At 50.2% G+C, this 26466-nt stretch overlaps 1 protein-coding gene and 1 non-coding gene across 2 annotated transcripts; one reads left to right on the top strand and one right to left on the bottom strand.

The window, feature by feature from the left end:
- Positions 1 to 2308: 2308 nt before the first annotated feature.
- On the bottom strand, positions 2309 to 26466 carry SCN4B (sodium voltage-gated channel beta subunit 4). Its single transcript, XM_066372462.1, has 5 exons — positions 25959 to 26466; positions 13654 to 13826; positions 12461 to 12689; positions 9309 to 9438; positions 2309 to 5972 (listed from the first exon to the last, which is right to left on the bottom strand). Exons 1-5 carry the CDS (start codon positions 26017 to 26019, stop codon positions 5879 to 5881), a joined length of 687 nt encoding a protein of 228 aa, XP_066228559.1. The 5' UTR covers positions 26020 to 26466; the 3' UTR covers positions 2309 to 5878.
- LOC136390051 (U2 spliceosomal RNA) lies at positions 10016 to 10206 on the top strand. Its single transcript, XR_010748574.1, has one exon. It is a non-coding gene; the product is annotated as a U2 spliceosomal RNA (small nuclear RNA).

The raw sequence follows: 26466 nt of genomic DNA, 5'->3' as shown, positions 1-26466 counted from the left end.
TGTGAGTGCTGTTCCTGTCACAGTGTGTGCAAGTGCCATTAGAATGCTGGAAAGGGACTGACCATTCACCTGAGAAAGTGGGACTATTGGGGGTTCTAAAATGAGAGGGTCTTGAGCTGTCTCTGGCTTCAATCTTGAGTCTGCTCTACAGTCTGATAACAGAGGAGGAAGCAGAGACCAGGAGGCAAAGTCTCTCCATCTCTTGCCCTACCCCTACCCCTGCACATTTACACACATTCCCTTCCTCTTGCCTTCCTTTCCCTTTGGCAGTGGCAGAAGTGAGACCCCACCCGTCTAGAGCTAATCATTCCACCTGGTCTCTGGGTCTCACCCTCTCAGGCTCGCCTAAGGGACTCTTCCCACTCTCAGCTACCACAGCCTCTCCTGCTCCAGCGTCTCCTCTGCACCTGCAGGTAACCCTTCCAGCTTGACAAGGAAAGCACCCACCCTTCTTACTACTTGGGCCAATGCTCTTTCTTCACAGCCAAGTCACCTGAAATTGTAACCTCATGCACTGGTGCCCCTCCCCCTCCCACTGACTCTTCCATTCCCTGGAATCAAACTTCTGCCGTCTCCCCAACCACTGTGCTGAGCTCTCTTGAACCACCAATGACCTTCCTTAGGACTGGTCCTTAACTTAATTCTGTTCTTAACATTTCTTACTGCCTTGACCTCAAAGACATCACTGTGCCTTTACCTTGGGCCCTTCCTTATCAGCCCTCTTTATGGCCGTCCCCCCTCCAACCAGACCTTAAATGTCAGAGCCCAAGTTTCCCTAGATGAACCCATCTTCACCATGGTCTGAATAGACCACTTACTCCTAAGTGCTGAACTCTCGTTTTCAAATGTAAACTATTCTGCTATGAATATACTGAACATTTTCATAAATGAACTTACCCTCTCCTCCCCACCCCAACGTGCTGCTCTCCTCAGTTCCCTTTCAGGGTAAACTCACATCGAAGCACACCGTCCTCTAAGGAGAAACAGACATCATCCTTACCAACTTCTTCTCTTAGCTCCCTGAAATTGAGCTCTGGATATTCTACTTCCTGAACTATCTCAGCCTTCCACTTCTCCCAACCCCCTCTCTGCCTTATCTCCTGCCTGCACAAAAGCATTGGCCCCACGATGCTCGCTGTCCCCTGGCCTGCTATCTCCAACTCAGTCCTGGCTCTCCCCTGCTAAAGTCTTCCAACAGCTCCCCATTGCTGACAAAGTAAAATGTGAACCTTCTGGAGTACCTTCTGCACGATCTGGGCTCTGCCCGCCCTGCCTACCGCCCAGCCTCCTCGTCCTCCTCCCCACCACACCCTCCGTGCGGCCCCCACAGCGGAACCTCCTGCAGCTGCCTCAACTCCTGTCTGTCACCGATTGCTCTGTGTTCACCAAAACACATTTCCCTTTTCTGTGGGCACTCGGCACCTCCATTTCCCAGTCTCCCTGTAGGGGTGCAGACAGGCAGAATGGTGCAACGCTTTTCCAGGCCTGGCCCATCAAACTTTCAACACACCATCTTCCTTCGTTTCCTCCCCTATCTACCATCTGCATCTTGGAAATGCAGCCCGGGGTGGCTCCACTGAGGAGAGAGATACGGTGGTGTGATCAAGTCCAAGCATAGAAGCAGACACACACATTCTCATGGGTATCCCCATTTCCTTCTCAGACTGGCCTTGTGCCCAGCAGCTGGAATTCTTCTGAGTGCAGGGTTGCTTAGGTAATCCAGGTTAAACTAATCTAAGGAGGACAATATGAAATGTGTGTGGGTGTTGTCATTCCTGAGGTGTAAACCTAAGCTTCCTCCTTCTCCCTCCCCCAGAGAGCTTGTCCCCTGGCACAGTGAGCTGAGGGAGCAGCCATGCAAAGCCCACTGTGCCCATCACTCTGACCAGTAGGCTGTTGTGTGCTTCTCCTCTGCCCCTCTTTAAAGCTGCCTTTGTTCATTTGAAGCAGATTTCACCTGGATCCAAATGCTAGCCTGGGATTGGGGGGCCTGAGGAAGGGGGTATGATGACATTGAGTGGTATCTGAATCCTTACCTGGGTCCTCAGTACAGGGAGGGCCTGGCAATGATTTCAGTATGAAATTCCCACCTTTCCAAGCCCTCCAGAGAAGGTATCAGCACTAACATGATTTGGATGCCTGTAAAAGTGCCAGACATTCTTCGGCCTTTCACATGTGATATCTTACCTAGGCAGGTAACATTGTAGACACAAAGAGACCGAGGCTCACGGAAGTAAAGAAACTCGTCAAGTGACAAAACTGGAACCCAGATCCCAATTAGCCAAAAACAAAGACCACAAACCATGTTTATCCAACATAATTTTATTTCCTCCAGTGCAAAGCTAAATAAACTTCTGCAATGCCAAACATGGAAAGGTGAGACCGTCGAATCAATCCGTTCTGCGTCGAACACAGGCAGGTACTAAGAGTGTGCACAACGGTGCCTCCGGAGGCACCTTGAACTTGAGGCCTCCCCAGGGCCCCTACTGCATCATTTTGATCTATAGTTATATAAGAAATTGACTGAGGGTATTGTTGTCATCCAAGCCAGAAGAATAAACCATGCATAAGATAGTCAAAAGCTCTGCATACAGGTGGGAGGTGAGAGGGTGGGGGTTCCAACCTGGGACAGAGTGAGCAAGCTACAGAATGTTCCCAAGATGCACTGGCTCTTCCTTCCCCACCCCCACCTCCAGCACTTCGATGGCAGCTGTCTGTGACAGTGGGATGGAGCCATGGAGTTATGGAGCCCAGGAGTATGCTGGTCTTCCCCTCTGTTTCTCAGCCTTTCTTGGCCTCCAGGTGCCCCACCAGGTATAGCTGAGGCCAGGCAGGTAGCTCCTGAAGTGTGGTCTGCCCGTCTCAGGCACACCTGTCTGTACACACACCTCACACTCCCCCTCTATGATGCACAGTCGGGCACCTCCGTGTGCACAGTGCAGGCCCCTGCACACAGGCACACCTCACCCGCCACATCTCAGGGACGCTCTCACACCTTCACACCACCGCCAGCTCTGGTCAGCCAGACAGACAGGAACAGGCTAGCCCCACCGGCCCCTCTCCCAACCCTCTCTAGCGTCTGGGTTCATTCTGGCTTCCTTCTGCTCAGCTCTCACATGAGGAGAAACCCAAAGCCTGGAATGCTGAGGACCCATCTTGAGGTCAAGGATGGGAAGCTGAGAAAGACTTTGTCTTTAGTCTCACTCATGTCCCTGTCAGCACAGTGGCATGCATCCAGGGCTCCCGAGATCTACTTTGTAAAGGCTCCTTCTAGCCCACAAGCCCTGAGAACACCCTCCCCAGCCACGGAGACCGCCTTGAAAACTGGCGCACACTGAGGCCTTGCATTGGGAAGATGCCTTGCATTGCATGGCAAATCCATGTCAGCATTTCTCCATGGGTAGAATCCCAGCTTTGGAGCAGCACTAAACTTCCTCAGTCCCCACTTACAAAATGCCAGTAGATAATCCCAATTGTTGGGGCAACAAAAGCATCCCCCACAGTCCCAATCGCCTTTATTGAAAACTGCCAACCAAAAGCCATGGCCAAGAAGCTTTAAGCATCAGAGCCAAAGTTTCTAACATTACAAAAACTAAAACATTTCCAAGTTGAAGAAGTAGAAAGAGAGGGAGAGATGGAAAGAGATAGTTATAGGGATGGGACATGGAAGATAGGACAAACTTGGAAAAATCCCACTGATTATAATACCTGGCCTTCTAGGTTCCTTTCTAAGCTGAAAAGACTTTTAAAACAAAAACTCACCAAGCCTCACAACAGTCCTGTGAGGTAGTAAGTATTATTACATCCATTGGAAATATGAGGAAAGCTGAGCCCAGTGAAGATGCATGACCCCCTACTGGTCAGCAGCAGACGCAGGAGTGAAGAGGATAATGCTCATCCTCTCCCCACTCCATGCCTAGACCACCTCTCATGTCTGTCTCTTCTCGGTAAGTGGAGCCCAAGACACTGTCCAACCCAAATGGTGACGCTGGGAAGGGAGAAGAAAGCAGTTTTGCATGATGGCAGCTATAAAAAGTTTTCTGAATGGCTGGTGGCTCTGATCTGTCTGCTCCCAAAGCCGAGAAGATCTGAACCCAAGCCTAGGATGAGTTCTGGGTGCAGAAGTACAGAAGGGATGGAGGCAGATGGGTGTGGGACCCAGTGAGCACATCAGGGTGGGCAGGGGCCACCCACCATAGCCACATGCTCTGCAGGCGCTGCTGCTCCACAGGCTCCACCTGCTGCAAAGCTGGCTGCTGCTTTATCAAAAGGAGAGCCCTGAGGCAGTCCCCATACACTCTGGAGAAGGGGGCCACCCCCTCCCATCTCTTCCAGGAGCCCAGAGAACAAGCCCCCAGAATTCTATATGAGAGAAGAAGGGAGTGAGAGCAGCTGGTGGGGACCTCCGTTATCACATCCCCGTGCAGGCTCTCACTTCCCCATGTCCACCCGCAGGGACAACACATGGAACTGTCGTCAGGAAGGCCCACTTCCCATACCACCCCATCTTTTGTCAGGACCTCCATGACAGCACTTAACAGGTGTGTTCAAGACTTGGTCACTGGCCAAGGGGCCATTGGTGACACAACTCCAGCTCCCCAATCCCCTGCATAGGCCTGGGTGGGGACCACTGGGGGACACCTGAGTTGGCTGCTATGAATGGGCTGAAGAGAGGAGGCAGGGTGTGAGCTAGGACCTGGGAGCTAAGGCACAGTCCAGCCCCATGCACAGGGGTGTGCAAACCAGTTCTAGAAAAGCAAAGAAACACTGTGGGCACCCTGTCCCTGCTCCTCCCCCTCCCTGGGATGGGAGCGTGGGTGGCACAGCTGAGCAGGAAGCAGCCAGAAAACCCATGGCCCTCTCATCCAAAGGAAGAAGATCCCTGAGGGAGAAGGTGTGGTGGAGGGGCACGGAGGGGCAAGCCAACAGGAGCAGAGGGTGTAACACCTCGAGCAAGACGATGCCACTTGCTGCTCAGGGAAAGAGCAAGGCAGGGCCAGGCTCAGGACTTCCCAGGAGTGGCAATGGTCCTGCCATGCCAAGGAGAAGGGGTGGTCAGCATTGGCAGGGCTGGGATGGGCATTCCAGTGGCCAAAAGGCCTAGGACTTTGGCTCACCCATCTCTGCAGTCCTGAAGTGCTAGGAAAGGGGTATGCAGTGCCCCAGTGTTTCAGGAAGGCCTGGTGGACCCCTTCATGAGCCCCCCAGGAACCTAGAGGAGCAGGCTAGGGGGCCTGGAACCCCCAACACCAAGACAGCCAGCCCTGGTTGGGAGGTATCATATTCAGAGCAGCAGGGGTAGTAGGAGCAAGGATTGTGGGCCCAAGGCAAGCAGTCACCCTCTGGTGGGGGGATAAAGAGAAGTGCCCACTCGAGGGACAGTCAGAAATCCATCAAAGCCTCTCACTCTGGCACTCCAGCAGCCCCACACCCTGTACAAAGTCTCGATCATTTCCACCATCAAAAGGGTTAGCTCTCCACACACAAGGTCCAGCTACTGGGACAGCCCTCCCTGATTCCCCCAGTCTCCCTTGAAGAGAAATCTAGAGGAAAACCAAGGCGTTGCTCTTCCAGGCTGGGGGGGCTTATGAAGAACCACCACCAAAGTGTTGGGGGGCCAACTCCCCACACCATCGGAGCCCCTCCTTTTCCTTCCTGAACCTTCCACTGTACCCCCACCAGCCCTTATCCCTAGGAAGCCCTGGCTGAGAGGGAGTTAGGCAGGCTGGACAGGACCCCAATTTCTCCCCACCCAGAAAGACTATAGTTTGAGCCAAGCAGCAGATGTCTCAGGCACGTGGGTTCGCAGACATGGCTCAAGCGTGTTTCACCATCAGAAAGTGAGGCTCTCTGTGGCTGCCTGGCCCCAAGCAGGAGCTCACACCTTTGTTGGTGGTTTCTCTTCCGCCTTGGAGGCCGGCAACCCGTTCTCTGTATTGTCGTTCCCGGAAGAACTTACAAGGCACTCCTTCCTGCAGAGGGAGGGGGGACAGAGGAGAAGCAGGAGTAATGGATGAATTGTGGGGGTGGGAGGCACCATGACCCCTGCACTCAGCTTTCTCCCTGGCCTTCTGTAAAAGCTGAGATAGCCAGAGGCCAAGTCGCCTAACCACTGCACCTCAGTTTCCTCATCTATACAATGGGTATAACAATGACACCTTCTTTATGGGGTTGCTAGGAAGAGTCAATGAGCACTGACAACAGTGTCTGGCCCATAGACAGTACTCAGTAAGGCTAGCCATCACCTGGTCATCTCCACATGACAGGGGGCATGGGTATCAGCACTGTTCCCAGGTGTCAATGTTGAGAGGAAGCCAAACCAGGGTAATTCCCAGGCTGCGCCCAACCCACACAAAGGGTCCAAGAGAGACGGCAGTATACTGAGGACAAAGCACTCCTACCCCCCCCACCCCCCGCCGCCAGCAGGCCCTTCCTCCTTGAGCTCGTTGACCAACAGGAGAAGAAGGAAGGGGCAGGGCAAAGGCTCTGGCACCAAGGATGGCAGGTGTGGGCAGGGGCGGTGGGACAGGGCAGAGGCAGCAAGAAGGAGATGTGGTTAGCTGGGAAGACGCCGTCCCAGGAGCATCAGCACCCTGGCTGCCCCGGGATGAGCATGCTTCAGTTGAAGTCCTCCCACCGCAATGGCAGATCTCCCGGGAAGGACTGACTGCCTCGTCCCAGCCAGCCTTCTGCTCCTGAACATTCCCAAGGCTTTTTGTTAGCTGCTGTTGCTAAACTCCGTTTTAGCTTTGCCCTGGGCCTGTATAGCCAGGTTTGAGGCCTTCGAGGAAGGACTTAACATCTTGTCCTCATCAATTTCATCTTGCAGAACTTCATCCAGTCTATCAAGATTCTTCAAGATCCCAATTTTGCTCTCTAACATAGTCGCTAGGCTCCTGGAAATCTGGTAAGTATACCATTCCTCATATGGTTCAAATCTTAATAATAACAATGAACAAGCAGGGCCTGTGGCATACCACTGGAGACCTCTACTGAGATGGGTCCATCCATCCCCTCTCTATATATACCTAAGCCAATTCCTACTCACCTAAATGTGGATGCATATTTCTTTACTGAGAACCTACTGGGCACCAGGCACTGTCAGGCTAGAAGGGTACAATTTTACATGGAGCCTGATCTCAGAAAATGTGCAGTTTTTCAGGGAATCAGATATTAAAGAAGTGGCTGTGATACAACGTGGTAAATAATAAGAGTGGAGGTGTACCAAGGAGGGGCTCAATGCAAAAAGGCTCCTTCCAGGGGTCCAGGAAGGCTCTTTGGAAGTTTCATGTAAGCTGAGACCAAGAAAGATGCACAGGAAAAGGGAAGAGGAAGCCACGCCCCCACGTGAAAGCCCAGAACTGATGATGAGATGCTGTAGGGCACCTCCCTTCCTCTCAGAGGGCTCCCCATCTCTGCTGTTAATACAGGCTTTCCTCACCACCGCCACTGATAGGACCCATCTCAGGCTTCCCTGGGGCCTGTCTCCCGCCTCCAGACCTCCCCACACAGTTGCTCTGCCCATGATGGCAGACCCTTTCTTCTGAAAGCCTCTGGTGTGCCAGGCCCTGCAGGCCCTTGCTAGCTCCTCTGCGATTAGAAAGAAAACCAACCTCAGTCTGGACTCACAGGTCCCCAAGTGCCTGTCCCTAACCCCCTTTGCAGGGTTTTTATCCCCTTCCTCCAGATCATACCACCCACCCCCAACACACAGAACACCTTGTTCTCAAGTCACATACTCACTTCCCAGACTTCCTGCCTTTTCTCTTGGCAGTCCCCCATCCGGAACACCCTTCTCTTTGCCCTCCCCAGGGCTTAAATTAGGTCCATCTTGCAAGGCCTACCACAAACAGCCCTGTGACCAGAAATCCTTCCCTAGCGTCCCACCCTAGGGACGCTATGCAGTGCTGGGAACCCAAGCAGTGCTCTGTAGCACCTCTTGGCGGCCACTGCTCCACTCCTCCCGGAATTTCCCACCGCACCAGGCATTGTGCCTTGCACACAGCACCTCAAAATTACCCACTGAATGAGAGCATGGATGTGTGAGCTCCGGATGTGCCCCGGGAGTCGGTAGGGTCTGGTGGCAACGGCTGAAGTTTTGAAGCTGACCCCGTGTTCAAGCGAGAAAGCGGTTCGCCTGCCCTGTGGCACCCCACGAGCACTGTTTCCTGAGTGCCTTTAACCCGTATGTTGAAACCCTGTTCTGTGATTTTGCTCCCCATCAATTGTAATACTGGTTATTAAAAACAGAATTTTGTCCAGCTCCATGTTCTGAGTCCCTCTGAAGATTTCTAAACCCTTCACAGCCTCTGGCCTTGGTGCAGGGAGACAACCCAAGAGCTCTTCACCTCAGCCAGGACCTAGGCTGAGGGGACCAACGGCTTCCCACTCCACACCCCAACATCCTTACCATCCCCCCTGCCTTCAGCTTCCTTCCCCTGTTCTCACTGTAGCTTCTGCCCTCCCAGCTTCATTCTCTCTTCTCAACAAACAGAACAGAGCAGTGCTCCCTTCTCTCTCCGTCTCCCGGGCATTGTCACCTCTCCGCTCCAATGGCAGGCCTGCCTCATCTCATCTTTCTTGTTAAAAACACAGTTTTCCATGTCTTTTCCCCGGTCAGGTTTTGCGACAGCCCCCACCTGCCGCTGTGGAGCCCGCCTGTCTAGGCAGTTCTGGGCCTGGGGTTTGTGCCCCTCCCCACTTGCCTTCCTCTTCCCCTGATAGATGTCTCTTTTTATACCTGAACCTACCCTAGGGCTTCCAAGGAGGCGGTACAGCTTTTTTATATTTCTTTATCTCCCCTATTTGAATTTTCAGAATTTCATAATAAAAGACTCCCATCTCCCTGGAGAGATCTTCCCATGTTAGAGTTTCTGTACATGGAATCTGATATTTTCCCTGATTTAAAAAAAAAAGGGGGGGGGCTTCCTAAATAATTTAGTGAGACTTGAGGTTAGGGTGGTGCCAGTAGAAAGAGAGGAGCTAATGGGATGTGCAGAAAGGCAGTGGGATGAGAAAGAGCAAGTAGATTGCATCTGTGTACTCAGTGAGTTCAACCTGCTCAATAAGTACCTATTGGGAGGATGGAGAAGAGGGGCTGAGGTGAGGTGAGAAGAGGAGAGGAGAGCTGCAGGGATAAGAGCGAGAGTGGTAGGATGAGGAAGACGAGATGAAATGAGGGGATGATGAAAAGGGGGGTCTGATGGGGGCCATTGGCCGTGGAACCAGAGGGTGCTGGGTACATCCACGAGATGAGAGTGGGCGGCGGGCTGGTGGAAGGACAGAAGGGTGCCATGGAGTCAACTCACTTCTTTTCCTGAGTCTTCTTGAGGATAAAGGTGATGAGCTTCTTGACCAGCAGGATGAAGATGAGGAGCCCAATGACCCCACCCACGACAGCCAAGATGATGAATGTCACCATGTTGTCCACTTCTTCCACTGCATGGCCAGAGCAGGGAGAGAGGGGGGTGAACTAGGGGAGCAGGAGTCACCTAGAGCCAAGCACCATGCCAGTCCAAGGTCTACATAGCCTCCAGCCCCCGTATCTGGGACATGTCCACCCCAGGCCCCTGGCCCTCCCCAAGCCTAACAACAGGAAACAGATGAAGCTGAAACATGGCACCCATAAGGCTAAGACACTACACAAAGGGGCCCCTCTTCCTCTTCCCCTCCCCCCACATATCCTCCCACAGACAGACATACAAATTCTAAAGTAATTCAGACTCAGGGCTTCCAAATTGCCACTTGAGAACAGCATGGTCTCCCTCTACGTCTTTTTTGCCTGTGCAAAAAAAAAAAATTAACACTCTTCCTATATCTCTCAAGTGGTGGGAAGACTTTGGAGCCAGCCTGGATTTTAACTACAGGATTTCAGGAGTCATTAACAAGCTGGTAACCTTGAGCAGATCATCTAACCCTTCTTGCCTCTGTTTCCTCATCTGAAAACTGACCTCCAGACTTCACAAGCATGCTCCACCCATAGCCCCTCCTATCTTCATTCAGAAAACTCCATCCTATCGCTTCTCGGCCTTTTGGCTAAAATCAAATGTAGTATCCGTTCTTATCAGTTTAATATCTGATACGTCCTCTATCCGAGGACAATATATTAAATGGATTTTTAGAAATAGGAGATGGAATAGGGGCTTGCTCCGTCCACTCCACGCATTGACCCGGTATTGCAGTACTTCCGGGAACGGTGCACTCCCCTTGGGGACCCAAAAAAAAACCCCAAAAAACAAACAAACCAAAAAAAAAAACAACACAGAAAACTCCATCTTTCCAGTTGCTCTGACCAAAATCCCTGGAGTCATCCTTGACTCCCCTCTTTTTCTCAAACCCCATATCCAATCCACCTGAGAATCCTGATGGCCCTAACTTCAGACCTATTCTGGAATCTGACCTCTGACCACCACTCTAATCCAAGACATCTATCTCTTGCCTGGACGTTTGTGGTAGCCTCCTAACTGGCCTCCTACCTCCACCAGCTATTCTTTGCACAGCAGCCAGGGTGAGCCTGGTCCAGTGTTAACTATTCTGCTCAGAGCCCTCCGGGGACTCTCGTCTCATGCTTACACACACTCAGGTTTAATCTGACTCATCTCCTACTACTCACTCTGTTCCAGCCACACTGGCCTCCTTGTTTTTCAAGCACCTGCCTCAGGGCTTTTGCACTGGCGGTTCCCTCTGCCTGGACCATCTTCCCAAAGCCACCCTTACAGCTTTCTTTCTCACCTCCTTTGGATTCCTCACTCTGTGTCACCTTTCCCAGTGAGGCCTTTCCCAGTAATCCTGCCAGCATCCCATTTCTTTCCCCGCCTTATTTTTTCTTCATAACACTAACCGTGTTCTTCTTATACAATACAATTTTCTCCTTTATTTTGTTTTCTGCATATATCTCCCTCAACTAGAAAGTAATCTCCATAAGGCAAGAATTTGTCTATCTTGTGCATGCTATATCCTTAGAATCTAGAAAAATGTCTACCGCACTGTAGGTGTTCAATAAACATTTGTTGACAAATAGATAAACAAATCTGTAATAATGAAGAAAAGATCAGCTTGAAGAGATATGTGAGGAGCAAAGGAGCAAAAATAAGTGAGAGTGCCTAATTTAGTGCCCAAGAACTCAGAAATGCTCCATAAATGTTGGTTCCCTTCCCTTTCTTTTTCCTCTTGAAAAGGCTAAGCAGAGGCAGATTTAACAGTGGGTGCACTGGGCACGCACTCTGGGCCCCGATTTCTGAAGGGTCCTGCAAAACCACAACTTTTCACATTTTTCTAACGACACCAAGTTTGGTTTCATGTGTGCAAGTTTAACATTAAGAGTACATAATATTTTTTTTATTTCTTTAAAAATATGGTTAGCATGTATTTTTATTTTCCTTGTCTCTCTCTTTTTTTTTAAATGGCCCAATATTTTCTTCTGTGTCCGGGGCCTCAACCAACCTTAATCTAACTCTGAGGCTAAGCATAAACTGGGGTGACATCCAGAGAGGAAGGGGTGATGCCCTATGCAGACTTGCCTCTGATGAGTGACCCCAGACTCAGAACAAGCTGCCTGATGGCGTCTTGCTGTGTCCTCGGCCATCAATGAACCATGTTCACAGCCAACAATGAACCATGAGCATCTCTTGCTCTAGTCTAGACATTCCATGTCATTCCGAAGAGCAGTGAATGACCAGGCACATGTGAAACTCAGCACAATTAGGAGCCTTGAGCAGGTTTCCTTCCCTTTTTCTCTGCTTCTGCACCTTCCTAGCCTTCCAGGCTCCCCCTCCATGAAGCCCAGCCTAATTCCTCTCATCCCTTCCTTAGCTGTCTACAATGTCTGGAGTTGTGTGACCATCCGGCTCCTTATCACATGGGTCCTTCATTGTCTAATTGTTCCACCTGTGTCAGACTAGAACGCTCAACTGGGACGTAAGCTCCAGAGAGGCAAGAACATTCTTATTAATCTCTGTTGCCTATATGTCTACATGCTCTGCTCCGATTTCAATTATCTAGCTACTTATCTTTTCTCCTACCTTGAACTATCAATCCCTCAAGTGAGAACACTGTGTAGCATTTATAACACTTTTTGGTACAATGCCTGGAATTCAATCAACTCTTGCTAAAGAAAAACACAAGAGTAGTAATAATCAGCATTTTCAGAGGAAGCTTTACCAGTCCTAAAACCCTCCCATGGAGCCTCTCCAACTCTCAGAGCAACCCTATTCCCATTTTACAGATGAAGAAAATGAGGTTCACAGGACCGAGGTGTATTTTATAAGTTACTCATTGGGAGAATAAGTATTCAAGTTAAATCCTGAGAGCTTCCAGATATAACTCCAGTAACTCTTGAAAGAGGAAAGTGAAAGAAAAACACCAGTGTGGTCCCCATTTTACCATTTCACTATAACACTGGGTTACCCCCTCCCCCAGTTCTTCCCACTCCACTGCCTTTGTCTCAGCCCCCAATGCATACGTTTATCAACCACTTGGAGGAAAATGGTGGCCTCGTGCTGAAGATTTTTCTCCTTGGGATTCTTCACATGACAGGTATATTTGCCTGTGTCACTGAAATCCAGGTCCGTCAGCAGAAAGGAGATGTTGTTCATCTTCTCCTTAGTAGAGCCCACCAGAATGATGCGGTCATCAGTCTTCAAATGCACCTTGGGGTCAGACTTCTCATTCTTCACAGTCCCGTTTATGAGCTGGCAGGTAGATGGGGAAAGAGAAGGTGGACAAGAAAGAATCAGGGTCCTCAAGGGTCATGACATCTCTCCAGCCCACTCCCTGGGCCCCTCTCCTCTCTCTTCCAGGAAAAGCCTGTGCTCAGAGGTGTTCTCTCCCTCTTGCTTTCCTTCAAATATCAATAGCTCTGCCAGTCTAACCTGATTTTACTTGCTTCAGGCTAAACCCATGTTCTTTTATTGAGGTCTCCTGGAATATAGCACAGCTCTTGCTGCTTTCTTCATAAAAGCCTTTTATAATAACTTCTGCAAATAGCACACTTTTTCCCTTCTGACACTCCCCCAGCCTTTGCTGACACACATCCCCTGTCCATCTTAACTGTGACCCTCCATTAAGAGCTATCAGTATTCTCTAAGTTAAGCATTTAGTTACATTGAGTTGGTCACTCGTGGCTTCTCCACATCTATCTCTAAGGTCCCCTCCTAGTTTGCAGGGTGCTTCCTCAGTAAACAGCTGTTGACTGACCATCCCCAACCACAGCCCCACGATGCTCCCACGGGTCTCGTTCCCTTCTCAGCTTCCTCTCCCTTCTTTCCAAGTCCAGTTCCCTTGCCCTTCTCCTATTGGGACTCTTCTCGTTCCCTCTCTCCAAGCTTTTCAAAGGTCTTTCTCTTTCTTGCTTTATAAATTTAATTATTAATTATTACACAAGCAATTCAAGTCTTTCTTCAGACCAAACAGAGGACTCTAGCCAGGAGACCCCCAATTCTGTCAACATGCTCTAAGCATCCCTCCCACTTAGACTCTTTCTAGGTAGTCTTTGTAAGGAACATGGGAGAAAGGATGACACAAGGCAAGTTCTGGGAGCCATCCCAGTGGGGTCGACCTCCAAAGGACCAGAGTCTAGAATAGAGGCAGGGAGAAGCAACAGGGAAGGGAGGAGGATCTGATCTGTCCTGGCCTTTTCTTTGCCCCACTACTTACAATTCTGAATGTATCGCTGCCGTTGTAGACCCACCAAAAGCCAAGGTCATAGAAGCCAAAGCAGCTGGAGAAGGTGCAGGGCAGCAGGACCTCCGTGCCATTGACAGCATAGATGCTGGTGGCCTTTCCCACAGACACCTCCAGCGACAGGGACACAGGGAGCAGGAAGAGACCTGTGTGAGGGGGCATCACGTCTCTCAATAAAACCCTTCTGGAACCTCCAGGCTGGAGATCTGGAATTGGGGGTCTCAGGCAGGGCAGGGTGGCATGTTCAGTCAGAGGGGTTCCAGTCACCCTCAGTGTCAACCTCAAGAAGATGGTTGCCTTTACTTCAGTTGACACTACCTGGACCACTCATCTTAATTCTCCGTTCCCCTTGCCCCGCCCCCTTGGCCTGGGCAAGATGAAATTCTGGACCATTTTGCAGCTCTTCTGGCATTCGGAATGACCACTAGGTGTCACCACAACCCAACAAAATGAGGCCCTTGCCAGGGCGCAGGGCGTCAGTGCCCCCGCCTCCGCAGGCACAGTCCCTGAATATGCCATCCCTGCCCTACCCCAAGTGCAGGATGGGCTCCTTGGATTTGCCACAGAAGTTTCCCCTGAGTACGTGGCCTCCTCTTTACATTTTCAGGATTGCGGGGTTTGAGGGGCAGAAAGCAAGGTTCCATGTGGTGAAGAAGAGAAAACTGCAGCCGCAGGCCCAGGACATCATTTGGGCCGAGCCCTGGAGGCTCCCACCAGTACCCACCAGCCCTGAGGGGTAGAGGGTCAGAGAGACACTCTAGATGAAACTTGTTAGGCCATGTGAGTCCAACACCCTCAGGCTACGGACGGGATCCCGAGAACGACTGGGCAGCAGGATGGAATGTGTGGTGTGTGCATGGGAATGGGCCTGGTCTCGGCACTGGGCAGCAGCGTGGCGGAACAGCTAAAGCCATCAAGGGAGAGAAAGTAAGAGGGCTGAAGACACGTCAGAGATCAGATTCCACACAACCAAAGGGTGCTCTACCCTGTCTCCTCCCGATCCAGAGTAGCCCATGAAGCCCCCACATCCCACAGCCCCTCACCCTGGGACAGTCCCCAGACCTCCCTCCATCCCCCTCCACACCACAACCACTTACCAGCATATCATCCCTGTCTTTTGGGCAAGTGGAAACCATGAGTTTCCACTCATGGCCTCTAGGACCACCTCATGAGTCCTTATAAGGGTATCTGGCCTTCCCTTATCTTACAAAGTCCTTGAGAAAATCCCGCTGCAATCAAGGTTGAGGGTGAGGACGTCAGATTTGGATGCCTCCTCTCCTTGCTTCTAGATACAATGAAGCCACCCCAGGTGAGAACTCAGAGGGGGTCTTATTCAGGTTCCCAGTGACCCCCAAGAACAATGTCCCCTTTCCAGACCCAGATCCTTGCCAAGCGCTGCATGTTAATATCCTCATTTCATTCCCACTTCACGCCTGTACAGAGAGTGTTACTAATCATGTTGTGCAGGTGGGAAAAGCAAGGCTTGAAAAAGCGGAGCGCCTTGCCCAAAGCCCTATGACTGCTAGGGTAGCTGAAATCTGTGAGTTCAAGGGCTCAAGGCCAATGAGAGAAGCCACCTGGCTGCACTGCCTCCTATCCCGAAGTTTCCCTGGCATGTATTTCTAGACTGCTGCTGTCCTCAACTGCTTGGGCCTCCAGCCTGGTATGCCCACAAATGTCAGAGCTAAAGGGCCCAGACTGACCCATGAATCCCACTGCTTCGTTTAAGAGACAGAACAACCAAGGCCCCAAATAGGAGGAGACATGGCTGACCTGACTGGGTTTTAGTGACTGGGCCAATTGAGAAACCCCCTCAGCCCAGATCAGCTCCCAGCTCTGTAGGCAATCTCATAACCGTTCTTGTTCCTGACACAGCCAGGGTCAATCTTTATTTTAAAAGTCACCAACCTTGATCTTTCTCCCAATCCTCACTCTCAAGGAACCCATTTCCTCTTGTTTTGCCCACATGAGATAATGGTGCACCCGAGCAAAGCTTTCTAACTGACAGAGGAGAGAGGAGTGGCCCCAAGGGGAGCTGGCAGTGGGCTCTTGCTGTCAGGGACTCTCCTCAGCTTTCTCATGTCACCTTAGCTTCTGAAGGCAAAGCGGGGTGCTCTTACCTCAAAGCTCAGGCATAACACCCCACAGCCCAGAAACCCAACCATGACCCCTGCTACTGTTGATAACAGCTGACATCATAAGCCAGTGGTTCTCAAAGTGTGCACCAGGGTGCACTGGTGTGTCCTAGAAGATTTCCAGGTGTGCCCTATGGTATTCCAGAGAAATATGTGACTGTTGGGGACCAAAAAACCAATAGGGTTTTTGGAGTTTAGATTTTTGGGGGACAGAGGTGTGAGGAATTGGCTGAAAGCTGACAGTCTGCCCAACCCCCACCTCACTTGCCTGATTAGGTTGCAAAAGGCTGTTAAGCTGTGGTGCGGGATTGTTTACACTACCCCCCATGTTCCCTGGAAAGACTGGAGGCAAGTTTCTTCTATCCTTTGTTTAGTGTAAAGTTAAGATGATATTTATTGTGGGGGTTTTCTGCACTCAATACAATTAAGAGTAAAAAGAGAGGAATTCTTCAATGTATTGACAAGGAAATGAGAGTTTGCCTTTCAAATATATGCCCAAACATTGAAGAAATCACTAGGACACATCAGGCTCATGTTTTTCATAAACACAAGAATGAAAAAACTTAACATATTCATGCTGGGACCTGCAAAATTTACTAAATCTTACTAAGAATGTATCTATATATAGAAAAAGATAACATTTTGTCATTATTTTATTTTTTAACCCCTCTTTTTTACAAACTCTAAAAAGTGAAACTCAAAAAATGTAACATAAAAATGTTTTTTAATGTCAGAATAAATTTAATTTTGTTGTATTTATTTCATTTAATTACCATAAAAGCACGCTTGGGCTTTATATTTTTTCTTTAATATTTGACTTAATTATTATAACATATTTCTCAGAAATTTGTATATAGTGTGCCTACAATTATTTGTAGGATTTTAAATGTGCCCCAACTTCAAAAAGTTTGAGAACCACTGCCATAAGCCATCACTCACATCATCAATAAGTTCAATGACTTTAAATGAAACTTTGTGGAGCAAAACCAATTTTACCGTGGGACAGTTGATAAAAACAGAAGTTAGGCCCTGGCCGGTTGGCTCAGCGGTAGAGCGTCGGCCTAGCGTGCGGAGGACCCAGGTTCGATTCCCGGCCAGGGCACACAGGAGAAGCGCCCATTTGCTTCTCCACCCCTCCGCCGCGCTTTCCTCTCTGTCTCTCTCTTCCCCTCCCGCAGCCAAGGCTCCATTGGAGCAAAGATGGCCCGGGCGCTGGGGATGGCTCCTCGGCCTCTGCCCCAGGCGCTAGAGTGGCTCTGGTCGCAATATGGCGACGCCCAGGATGGGCAGAGCATCGCCCCCTGGTGGGCAGAGCGCCGCCCCATGGTGGGCGTGCCGGGTGGATCCCGGTCGGGCGCATGCGGGAGTCTGTCTGACTGTCTCTCCCTGTTTCCAGCTTCAGAAAAATGAAAAAAAAAAAAATAAAAGTAAAAAAAAAAAATAAAAAAAAAAACAAAAAAAAACAGAAGTTAAGTTCCTATGGCAACCTATTAACATTGTCTCAAAACAACACTGAACAAAATGACATAATTTGAGGACCTGTTGCATGTATTTATTGAGCATTTACTATATGACAGCCACTTTTCATCTTCACACCCATATTATAAATGTGTGCTATAGTAGCTCCATATTAAAGATGAGATAACTGAACACAGACAGTATATAGGTGATTTGCCTAAGGTCAACAAGAGATATTTCTATTACCCCAAAGCAAGAAAACCTTTCCTTACATTTTAAAATAGCATGGTTTGCCCACCAGGATTCCAATTAGTGCGAAGAGGCTACTTCCATTATCGCTCACTCTCGGGTCAGCTCCTGTGTACCAGGAACACTCCCAAGCACTGGCTTTCCAACTCGAGAGAGCATCAGAACCACAGGGAAGACAATTACACTTAGCTTGGCCCAACATTTAGAGTTCCTGGTTCAAGAGCTCTAGAGCGGAGCCGGAGAATTTGCATTTCTAAAATGTTCTCCGGGAATGCTGTGGTCAGCAGGACGCTTTGAGAATCACTACACATATTAATTTCAACTTGTATCAGAATGCCAAAGGTAAGTATCATTGGTGAAAATGCACTATACAAAAGGTTAAAAGTACTGGAGTATCTGCATGTGCCCTGATCTTGAAAGTGCACAGCCTGCAATTTCCCAACCCTTGCAATGCCTCTGCAACACGATTTGCCCAAATGCGAAGCCTGGAGAGCCATAGGACGTCTTGAAGCTGGTCAAACACAGACGACAGTGGCAACAGCACTTGGAACTCCCAAAGTGTGATTAGCAGACTGTGGGATCCCTTTCAAGAGACTGGCACAGTACAAAGAAGACAAGGGCAGGGTTGCCCATCTGCCACAACAGCAATAGATGACCGCTACTTGACCTTATTGGCAAGAAGGAACAGGTGCAGCAATGCAACAGAGCTGCGGGGACAGTTTCTTGCTGCCACTAGATGACGGATATGCACCCAGATCATACAAAATTGGTTCCATCATGTTGGACTGCATGCCCGGTGACCAATGGTATGCATTCCGTTATCTGCTGTACACCGTAGAACCCATAGAAGGTGGGCTGATGAGCATCATCATTGGACCCGTCATGAGTGGTCAACTGTTCTCTTCTCTGATAAGCAGTGGTTCAGTCTGCAGCCTGACAATCATCGTGTCCTGATCTGGCATGAACAACGAACACTGGAGAATCCACATTTCGTGCGAGAAAGGGACTCCTACGGTGGTGGTGGAATCATGGTGTAGGCTGGCATCAGCACTGGTGGTCATACTGACCTCCACATAATCAGAAACGGATAGCTGACTGCTGTCAGATATCAAGATGAGGTCTTGCACCCTATAGTGGTACCCTATGCTGGAGCAGTTGGAAACAACTCTCTTTTCATGGACGATAATGCAAGGCCCCACCGTGCGCATCTCATCAACAACATGCTTCAGGAGGCAGGAATCAAACATGGACTGGTCTTCACGTTCTCCAGACCCGAGTCCATTGAACATGCTTGGGATGCACTGGGAAGACGTCTGGTAAACCGTCCCATGCCTCCCACAACACTTCTTGAGCTGGAAGTTGCCCTGGAGCAGGAGTGGCAGAGGATCCCACAAGAACTGCTGGACACTCTGATCCTGTCCGTGCCCCATCACTGTCAGTGTGGTTTGGCCGTCTTGGGTGACCATACACCCTACTGAACAGTCGATGTGTGGCACTCTCGTCCAGTTTGGCATGCTTCTGTTCACCCCACCAATATGTCACTTGCTACTCAGTCACAATAATTGAGTTTGCATCTCATTTGCATAATCAAACAACTTTCTTTGACTTGTTTGCTTTTCTGATGTTCTTGTTTAATTTTTAAAAATGCCTTTTTTATATCACTTCACATTCATTTTTTAATATCCCCTAATTTTTGTGAGCGGTGCACTTGCCACCCTAACCCCATCCCCACCACCTCCCCACACACCAGAGGTCTAGCAACAGGAACCAGAAACAATATTCTACCCTCCAGCCCAGAAGATAGCCTTCTGATTGAAGACCCCAGCTCTGCTTCTCCCCTCCCCCACCCCACTGCCCCCACAAACCAAGGACCAGAGTGCGGAGCTGTGGTAGGTAGGGAAGCTCTCAGGAAAGGCAGCGTCCTGACAGCAGCAGGCTTTCTCAAGGTCAGGTTCGAAGAAGCAGAGGAGCTCCATCTCCAGTGCCCCTGCCACCCTGCCTAGGAACCGGGATCCCGGGTGTGGACAAAAAAATTAAGTAAACAAATATGGGGCCATCAACTAAACCTCACAAGCTCCTGGTGAGCCTACACAATGGCCTTGCAAACTCAGAGATCTAAAGTAACCACCCAGGATGGTCTAAATTAAAACTTTCTAACTAAAACCAGTTTAATTTAGTTAGTCATGTTCTAGGGAGGTATTTTTTCTAAGAAAGGTCAATGCTAGTTTACTCAAGCCTGTCAGTTGTCTTTTTACATCTACATAAGGTACCTGATAACATGCCTTAGAAATAAATGTAAGGGTCATCTTCTTTTCTTGTCCCCCACCTCTTAAGCAGGCATCCCACCAGAACAGGAACCAGCAAACCCCCTCATTGTTATTGTTATTATGTGACTCATTAAAGGTTAACTGTCTTCCTACCCATGTAAAAGAAGTTTCAACAACATGCACATTTTCACTCTTTATTCAACCCCAGAGATTTCCCTGCTGTGCTTTCTCCCATCTCCCTAATCTATCACCAATCAATTCAATGGAACCCTCTTACGGCTCCCATGATTCTGGTGTACAAAATAGGTGGTGAAACTGCCATTTCCGGAGCACTTCCTCAATTCATTGAGACTTTGCTTCCCGGCAATTGCCAACAGTTTGGCTCAAATAAACTCATAAAAAATTCTTACAGGATTGGAAGTTGTTTTTTTTTTTTTTGTTGTTGTTGTTTTGATGTTGACACGGGGAAGATGGGGGGGTGACTCAAGTCAGGGCCAAATCCCCTCCCTGTCCCAGAATGGCATATACAAGAGCACATCAAAAGTGAAATATTTTAAACAGGAGCAGAAAAAGAAGAGCCCGGAACGAAGGAGAAAAAATTTTTTTTTACAGTGACAGAGAGAGAGTCAGAGAGAGGGATAGATAGAAACAGACAGACAGGAACGGAGAGAGATGAGAAGCATCAATCATTAGTTTTTCGTTGCAACATCTTAGTTGTTCATTGATTGCTTTCTCATATGTGTCTTGACCGTGGGCCTTCAGCAGACTGAGTAATCCCCCGCTCGAGCCAGTGACCTTGGGTTCAAGCTGGTGGGCTTTTGCTCAAACCAGATGAGCCTGCACTCAAGCTGGTGACCTCGGGGTCTCGAACCTGGGTCTTCCGCATCCCAGTCCGACGCTCTATCCACTGCGCCACCACCACGTCAGGCGAAAACTATTTTCTTAAGGTCTGGCTAATAATGGTGCACATTTCTGCCTGATTAGAGTGCTGCCCTGTGGATGACTTCACTCTAACACAGTCGAAGCTCCCAGACTCCCAGAGAGAAGCATTGCTATTCCCTCCATAGCCTGAAGGGAACAAAAAACAAAACAAAAAAAAAGGCAGAGACTTTTCCATGACATACTGAACCCCACTCAAGTTAAGGCATCAGAGAGGGTGGGCAAACATGGCCGTCCCACTGGCACACCCTCCCAGCAGTCAGGAAGTCCTGCCGGTGCAGATTGGGAAGCTTGTGCACAGGAAAGCCCAGTGGCCCGTCTGCTGTGGTCTCACCTGTGAGGCTGTGCTGGGGGGACTAGAGGGAGCATAGGCAGGTGTGGGTCCACAAAAGGCCCCTGGAGAAGTTCTTCAGGGGGATGACCAAGCCAGGAGAGAGCTAGTCAAAGAAAAACAGGTCCCACTCCACCTGCTGACCTTGAGAAAGTCAGAGATACTACATCTGGTGTGCACATCCCCAAATCAGGGATGGCTGTCTTTAGTACCTCTCCTAAAGGAGAGCCAAACATGAGATTATCAAACACAAGAAGGGCTTCAGTGAGCCAATCCCTCTGACCTAGGTCCTCTGCAGGTAGAAGAAGACAGTGATTGCAAGAAGGGGAAGGGACAGGGCTGGCCTCCCTCACAGGTCTGGATATAACCAGGGCACCCCAGCTTAATGGCCAATGTCAACCAAGAATGCCCCCAGACCGGCCCTGGCCGGTTGGCTCAGCAGTAGAGCGTCGGCCTGGCATGCGGGGGACCCGGGTTCGATTCCCGGCCAGGGCACATAGGAGAAGCGCCCATTTGCTTCTCCACCCCCACCCCCTCCTTCCTCTCTGTCTCTCTCTTCCCCTCCCGCAGCCAGGGCTCCATTGGAGCAAAGATGGCCCGGGCGCTGGGGATGGCTCCTTGGCTTCTGCCCCAGGCGCTAGAGTGGCTCTGGTTGCGGCAGAGCAACGGCCCGGAGGGGCAGAGCATCGCCTCCTGGTGGACAGAGCTACGCCCCTGGTGGGCGCATGCGGGATTCTGTCTGACTGTCTCTCCCCGTTTCCAGCTTCAGAAAGAAATAGAAAATTTTTTAAAAAAGGAAGAAAAAAAAGAAAAAGAATGTCCCCAGACCATCCGAACATTGTTGTATACTCCCACCCGGTTCCACTTCTTGGAGGTAATTATTTTTATGTGGCTGGCTGTTTCCCCAAGTACAGAAGGACTTCCTTTGCTTTGTCCAACAATTAACTCCTTAGAATTCCACAGAGTACATGTGTATTTGGGATTGGGGGGCCTATTTCTGGCATCATGATGAACTGATGAACAAGTTAAGTTCTCCTATTCATCAGCCTGCGGGATTCAATCCTGAGCCCCAAAGTTTTGTCTTTGATCACCAAAAGGCCCTGACCATTTGCCTATTCCCAGAGTAGCCATCTTGTTTGCCATTCTCTGAAGTTTTCTGCCCAACACCATATTCATCTGGGTGCTGCAGTTTTGTCTAAGGCAGGGGTCCCCAAACTTTTTACACAGGGGGCCAGTTCACTGTCCCTCAGACCATTGGAGGGCCGGACTATAAAATAATCTATGAACAAATCCCTATGCACACTGCACATATCTTATTTTAAAGTAAAAAAACAAAACGGGAACAAATACAATATTTAAAATAAAGAACAAGTAAATTTGAATCAACAAACTGACCAGTATTTCAATGGAAACTATGCTCCTCTCACTGGCCACCAATGAAAGAGGTGCCCCTTCCAGAAGTGCGGAGGGGGCCGGATAAATGGCCTCGGGGCCGCATGCGGCCCGCGGGCCGTAGTTTGGGGACCCCTGGTCTAAGGAATACTCAGGACTCTCAAGTTTTCTTAAAGTAAAAACAGTATTTGGTACATGCAAGTGTTTTTATCAAATATTCACACTAGCAGATATTCCGAGGCGATGCCACATCCAAGCATCCGTCTCACCACCCAGTATGGAGGAAAGAAAGAGGGACAAGGTGGTGCCTACAATAAGTTTAGCTCCAAGGGCTTGCCTGACACGACAGGTTGATTTTAACAAAGAAGTTGATACACTCTGGCCCCAGTGGGTCAGATCGACTCAAAGTTAGAGCTGGGAAGCAGAAAGTAGACTAAGGCGACCTTAGGTGCGGGCCTTGGGGGCTGTGGGAGTCAGGGAGGGCGAGGCAAAGCCCCTGGGCCCAGAGACAAAGGAAAGATTTCAGCTCCACTCCCTAGGCCACCTGCCTGCTTCCTGTCCACCCCCAGGAGCTTTGCTGGGATAGCAACATGACCCTGAAAAGTACTAGAATATTCAACAAAGCCAGCTTTGCAAACAAGTCCAAGCAGTGTGCCAGTCCCACCTCTTGCAGGCCACAGAAAAGGGCATGTTAGCAGGGCCAGACTGTGGCTTACCCAAAGATCCCTACAATCTTAGCAACAGAGCAAAGTAGGAGAATCTGTGCCCAGGGTCTGCCCATCATTCTGATCCCACCAGGAGGTAGCCAGCCATAAGGATTTAGGGATGCCCCCCAAGCCTGCATCTCCAGAAAAAGAACTAAACTGGGTCCAGGTTCAAACCTGTGGTCTCCCTCCACTTCTCCCCTTTCCTCTTCTTCTCCTCATGAACTCTTTATTTACCCTCTACTTTTTTTCCCCTCTGAGTGGGACTGAGCACCCTCTCACTAATTGCATTCTCATTAAACAAGCCCTTAATAAATACATACCAAGGGAAGGAGGGTTGTGCAACATAGCACCCTCACAAGTGATAATTAAACACAGATCACAGCCATTAAGCAAATCAGGAAACAAGGAAGAGGTGTGTAGGACAGATACATTACCAGTTACATGCTTTAAAAGGGACTGGCCCCTACATAAACCTTAATTGTAACACTGCAGCCTTGGAAAATGCTTCTCAAGAAAAGGGTGTCTTGCTAGGGTATCATCATCACTGAAGTCTCTGTCTGTGAGGAGCTGGAGGGGTAGAGGACTCCGGGGAGCTTAATGCTATATTCCCAGGCCCCATAGTGGTGAGAACAGCAGCTCTGCATCCCCAACCCAACCTCTATCCCACGATGCCCCAGAGTTCCTCACATTCTTGAACCCATCAACACAGTCTCTGCTGACCTTCCCCCTCACCAGACTTTAACTGGGAAGCAAGTTAATATGACAGAGCCTGGAGGCACTGGATTCTGTTCACTTGACCGTCAGTTAGCCATGCACGGTCAAGCAAGTCACTCTTCCTCTCTGGAGCATGCTTTTATCATCCTTAGGGGAGCTCTATGCTGTAGTTCCCAAAGTCCTGCCACCGCCAGGGCTGCCAGGGAGCATCTGCAATGGACTGTCCAGTTGTCTCCACGTCTCCTCACTGGACTAAGAGCAAAGATGGCCTCTATGTCCCAAGCCTAGGGAAATGTCACAGTGAGGGCTCAGCAGTGGTTGCCTGGGTAAGGTCCAAGAGGGAAGCAGTGGGGTACAGGGCAGAGCAGGTGGGGCCAATTCTGGAGCCTGCTGGCCCAGATCATTTTGCTTTCTCCTGGACTCCCAGGAGAGGGCAGTCCAGGAGGAGAGGGTAGCTCAGAGCTCCATCCAAATCTGTTCCAATGGGTTCTGCCCCCACCTGATCTACCAGCTGTACTGTCCTTGGAGTAGGTAGGGACTTCCACCTGAAGAAAACTACAAAGACCCTGACCACAATCCCCTTACACACACACATACACACACACACACACACACACACACACACACACACACACTTAGTGTACAGTGTGGCTCTGCACAGAAGACTGGTTCCACAAACATTCTAACAGGCCTGGCACTGGCATCCACCACTGGACCAAACGGCAGGAGGTGTTGATAAGTGGGATAGTTTAATGACTGTGAGTTTGAATTCCCAGTAACCCCTTACCCTTGGCATGGTCAGAGTGGGAAACTGGGATGATCAGGGATGAGATGAGGTGGAGTTATGAGGAGTAACACCATGCCCACCCCATGAGGAGGGACCTCAGGTCCATTTCACCAGGGTCACTGTGAAACCAGCATACACTGTGCCAAAGTTACCAGAGAAAACACCAGTGTTAACCCATCTAGAGTTAGGGTATATATCAGAGGCTCCTGAGTAAGAAAACATCCTATCCCCCTCTACCACCGGGTGCCAACATCACAACTCTGTGTGCAATTTACAAGGGCAGAAACAGCAGTGACTGCCATTCTTAAAGGTGTTGGTCTCTCTTTTTTCAACACAATTGCCTATATCACATCCTGTTTATATCAGATGCCTAACCCAAAGGCGGCAGCTGCCAAAAGCCAAATCTGACCAATATAAACAGGAAGAGTGCAGGTGCCAGGGACAGGGTCAGCTTACATTGAAATCCATCTATGATTTATGAAGTTTCATTCTGGACTAATAAATGCCTGTCTCTAATCTCTTGTCGTCTGACACTGAAAACCATCATGTGCATATTCATAGATATTAATACTGTGTTCCTTCTGTGTCCTCTGGATGTGCCTCGTCTTCACATTCCTCCCCAAAATGAAGAGCAGGAGCCAGTTAAACAGACCCTCCCCATGTTATCGCTTTATCAGGAGAGAGCCAACATCCTTCCTAAAGGGGCGTTGATGGGTCTTCCAAGTCCCTCCAACCCCTTCCAGGCCTTAGTGTGGAGCTGCAGGGAAGGCAGTGGGCACCGAAGAAGGTGGAGGGCAGAAAAGCCAAACAGAAAAAGGGCCAAGAGGAGGAGGAGTGCCCCCTCCAATTGGTGTATGTCTGATGCCTGGGTAGCAAGCATCCAAGTGGCCAACAGCTCTGGGCAGGATTGGAAACCACCATCCCAACAACCACACGTGCAAACCACCAGGCACTCCCTACACTCAAGGTACAGATAGCCTTCCCCAGCATACCCAAACCTCTGAACTCAGGGGACCCACGCTGCAGACCCAAGCTCTAGAAGTCTGAAGCTGAGGGCGCCCACAACAACAAAGAACTAATTGCGAGACTGGCAAGCCGATGGGCCAGGGGATGCGCACAGTCCTCCGGGAGCAATAGCGGATCCAGCCGCGCTACGGCAGGAAGCCGGTAGTCGGTTCTCGCTCCATGCCGCACTCCAAAGGCCACCCCGTCCCAAGTGCTGCTCTTCCGAGTGTCCCCTCCTCTAGTGGAAAGGTGGGGGAAGAGGCAGGAGAAGAGACTAAACTGGGGCTGCCTTACCCAAAATCCCAGCGCCCAGCCATCTCGCCCAGGCTGCGCCTCGGTCCCCAGTCCCGGGCATCGTCCCGTTCGCTCCGGAGCGCGCCAGGGGCGCGGGGACGGGATACAGAGCACAGCGAGCTGTCAGCCGGGTCTGCAGTGGGGCCCGCACTGCCGGGAGCTCTACGCCGCCCGCAGGGGCTCGGGAAAGTTAGCAAGGAGAAGGCGGGAGTAAGGGGAGGGAGAGGAGGAGCCGGCTGCAGGGGGTAGCTGAGGGCAAGCGGGGAGAGAAAGGAGTCCGAGGGCAGGAACGGCGGAGGACGGCTGAGCGAACGCGGGGGCCGGCGTCTCTGCGCCTAGCCCTGGAAACGCTCCAGCCGCAGAACGGGAGGTGGCCGCCGCGGAGCCCGGGCGCTCCCGCCCGCTGCCAGCACGGCCCCGCGTGCCCGCCCCGTGGTCCGGGCTCCCGGAGCAGCCCGGGCTCCTACTCCCTCTCCACCCGGCCGGCTGCTGCGGCGTGGTACTGCAG

The sequence above is a fragment of the Saccopteryx leptura genome, chromosome 1, assembly GCF_036850995.1.
Source record: "Saccopteryx leptura isolate mSacLep1 chromosome 1, mSacLep1_pri_phased_curated, whole genome shotgun sequence".
In the NCBI taxonomy this organism is placed as follows: domain Eukaryota; kingdom Metazoa; phylum Chordata; class Mammalia; order Chiroptera; family Emballonuridae; genus Saccopteryx; species Saccopteryx leptura.
Note: the sequence above shows the minus strand (reverse complement) of the source record. Positions and strands in the feature narration are given on the sequence as shown.

Bases quoted from the DNA above. Each gene is read 5' to 3' on its own strand.
- SCN4B (XM_066372462.1), bottom strand. From the start codon at position 26,019: ATGCCCGGGACTGGGGACCGAGGCGCAGCCTGGGCGAGATGGCTGGGC. The intron at 12,690-13,653 runs GTAAGTAGTGGG...TCTACCTGCCAG, and splicing joins GCAGCGATACATTCAGAATT to CTCATAAACGGGACTGTGAA. The intron at 9,439-12,460 runs GTATGCATTGGG...CTGGCCATGCAG, and splicing joins CCTCCAAGTGGTTGATAAAC to TGGAAGAAGTGGACAACATG.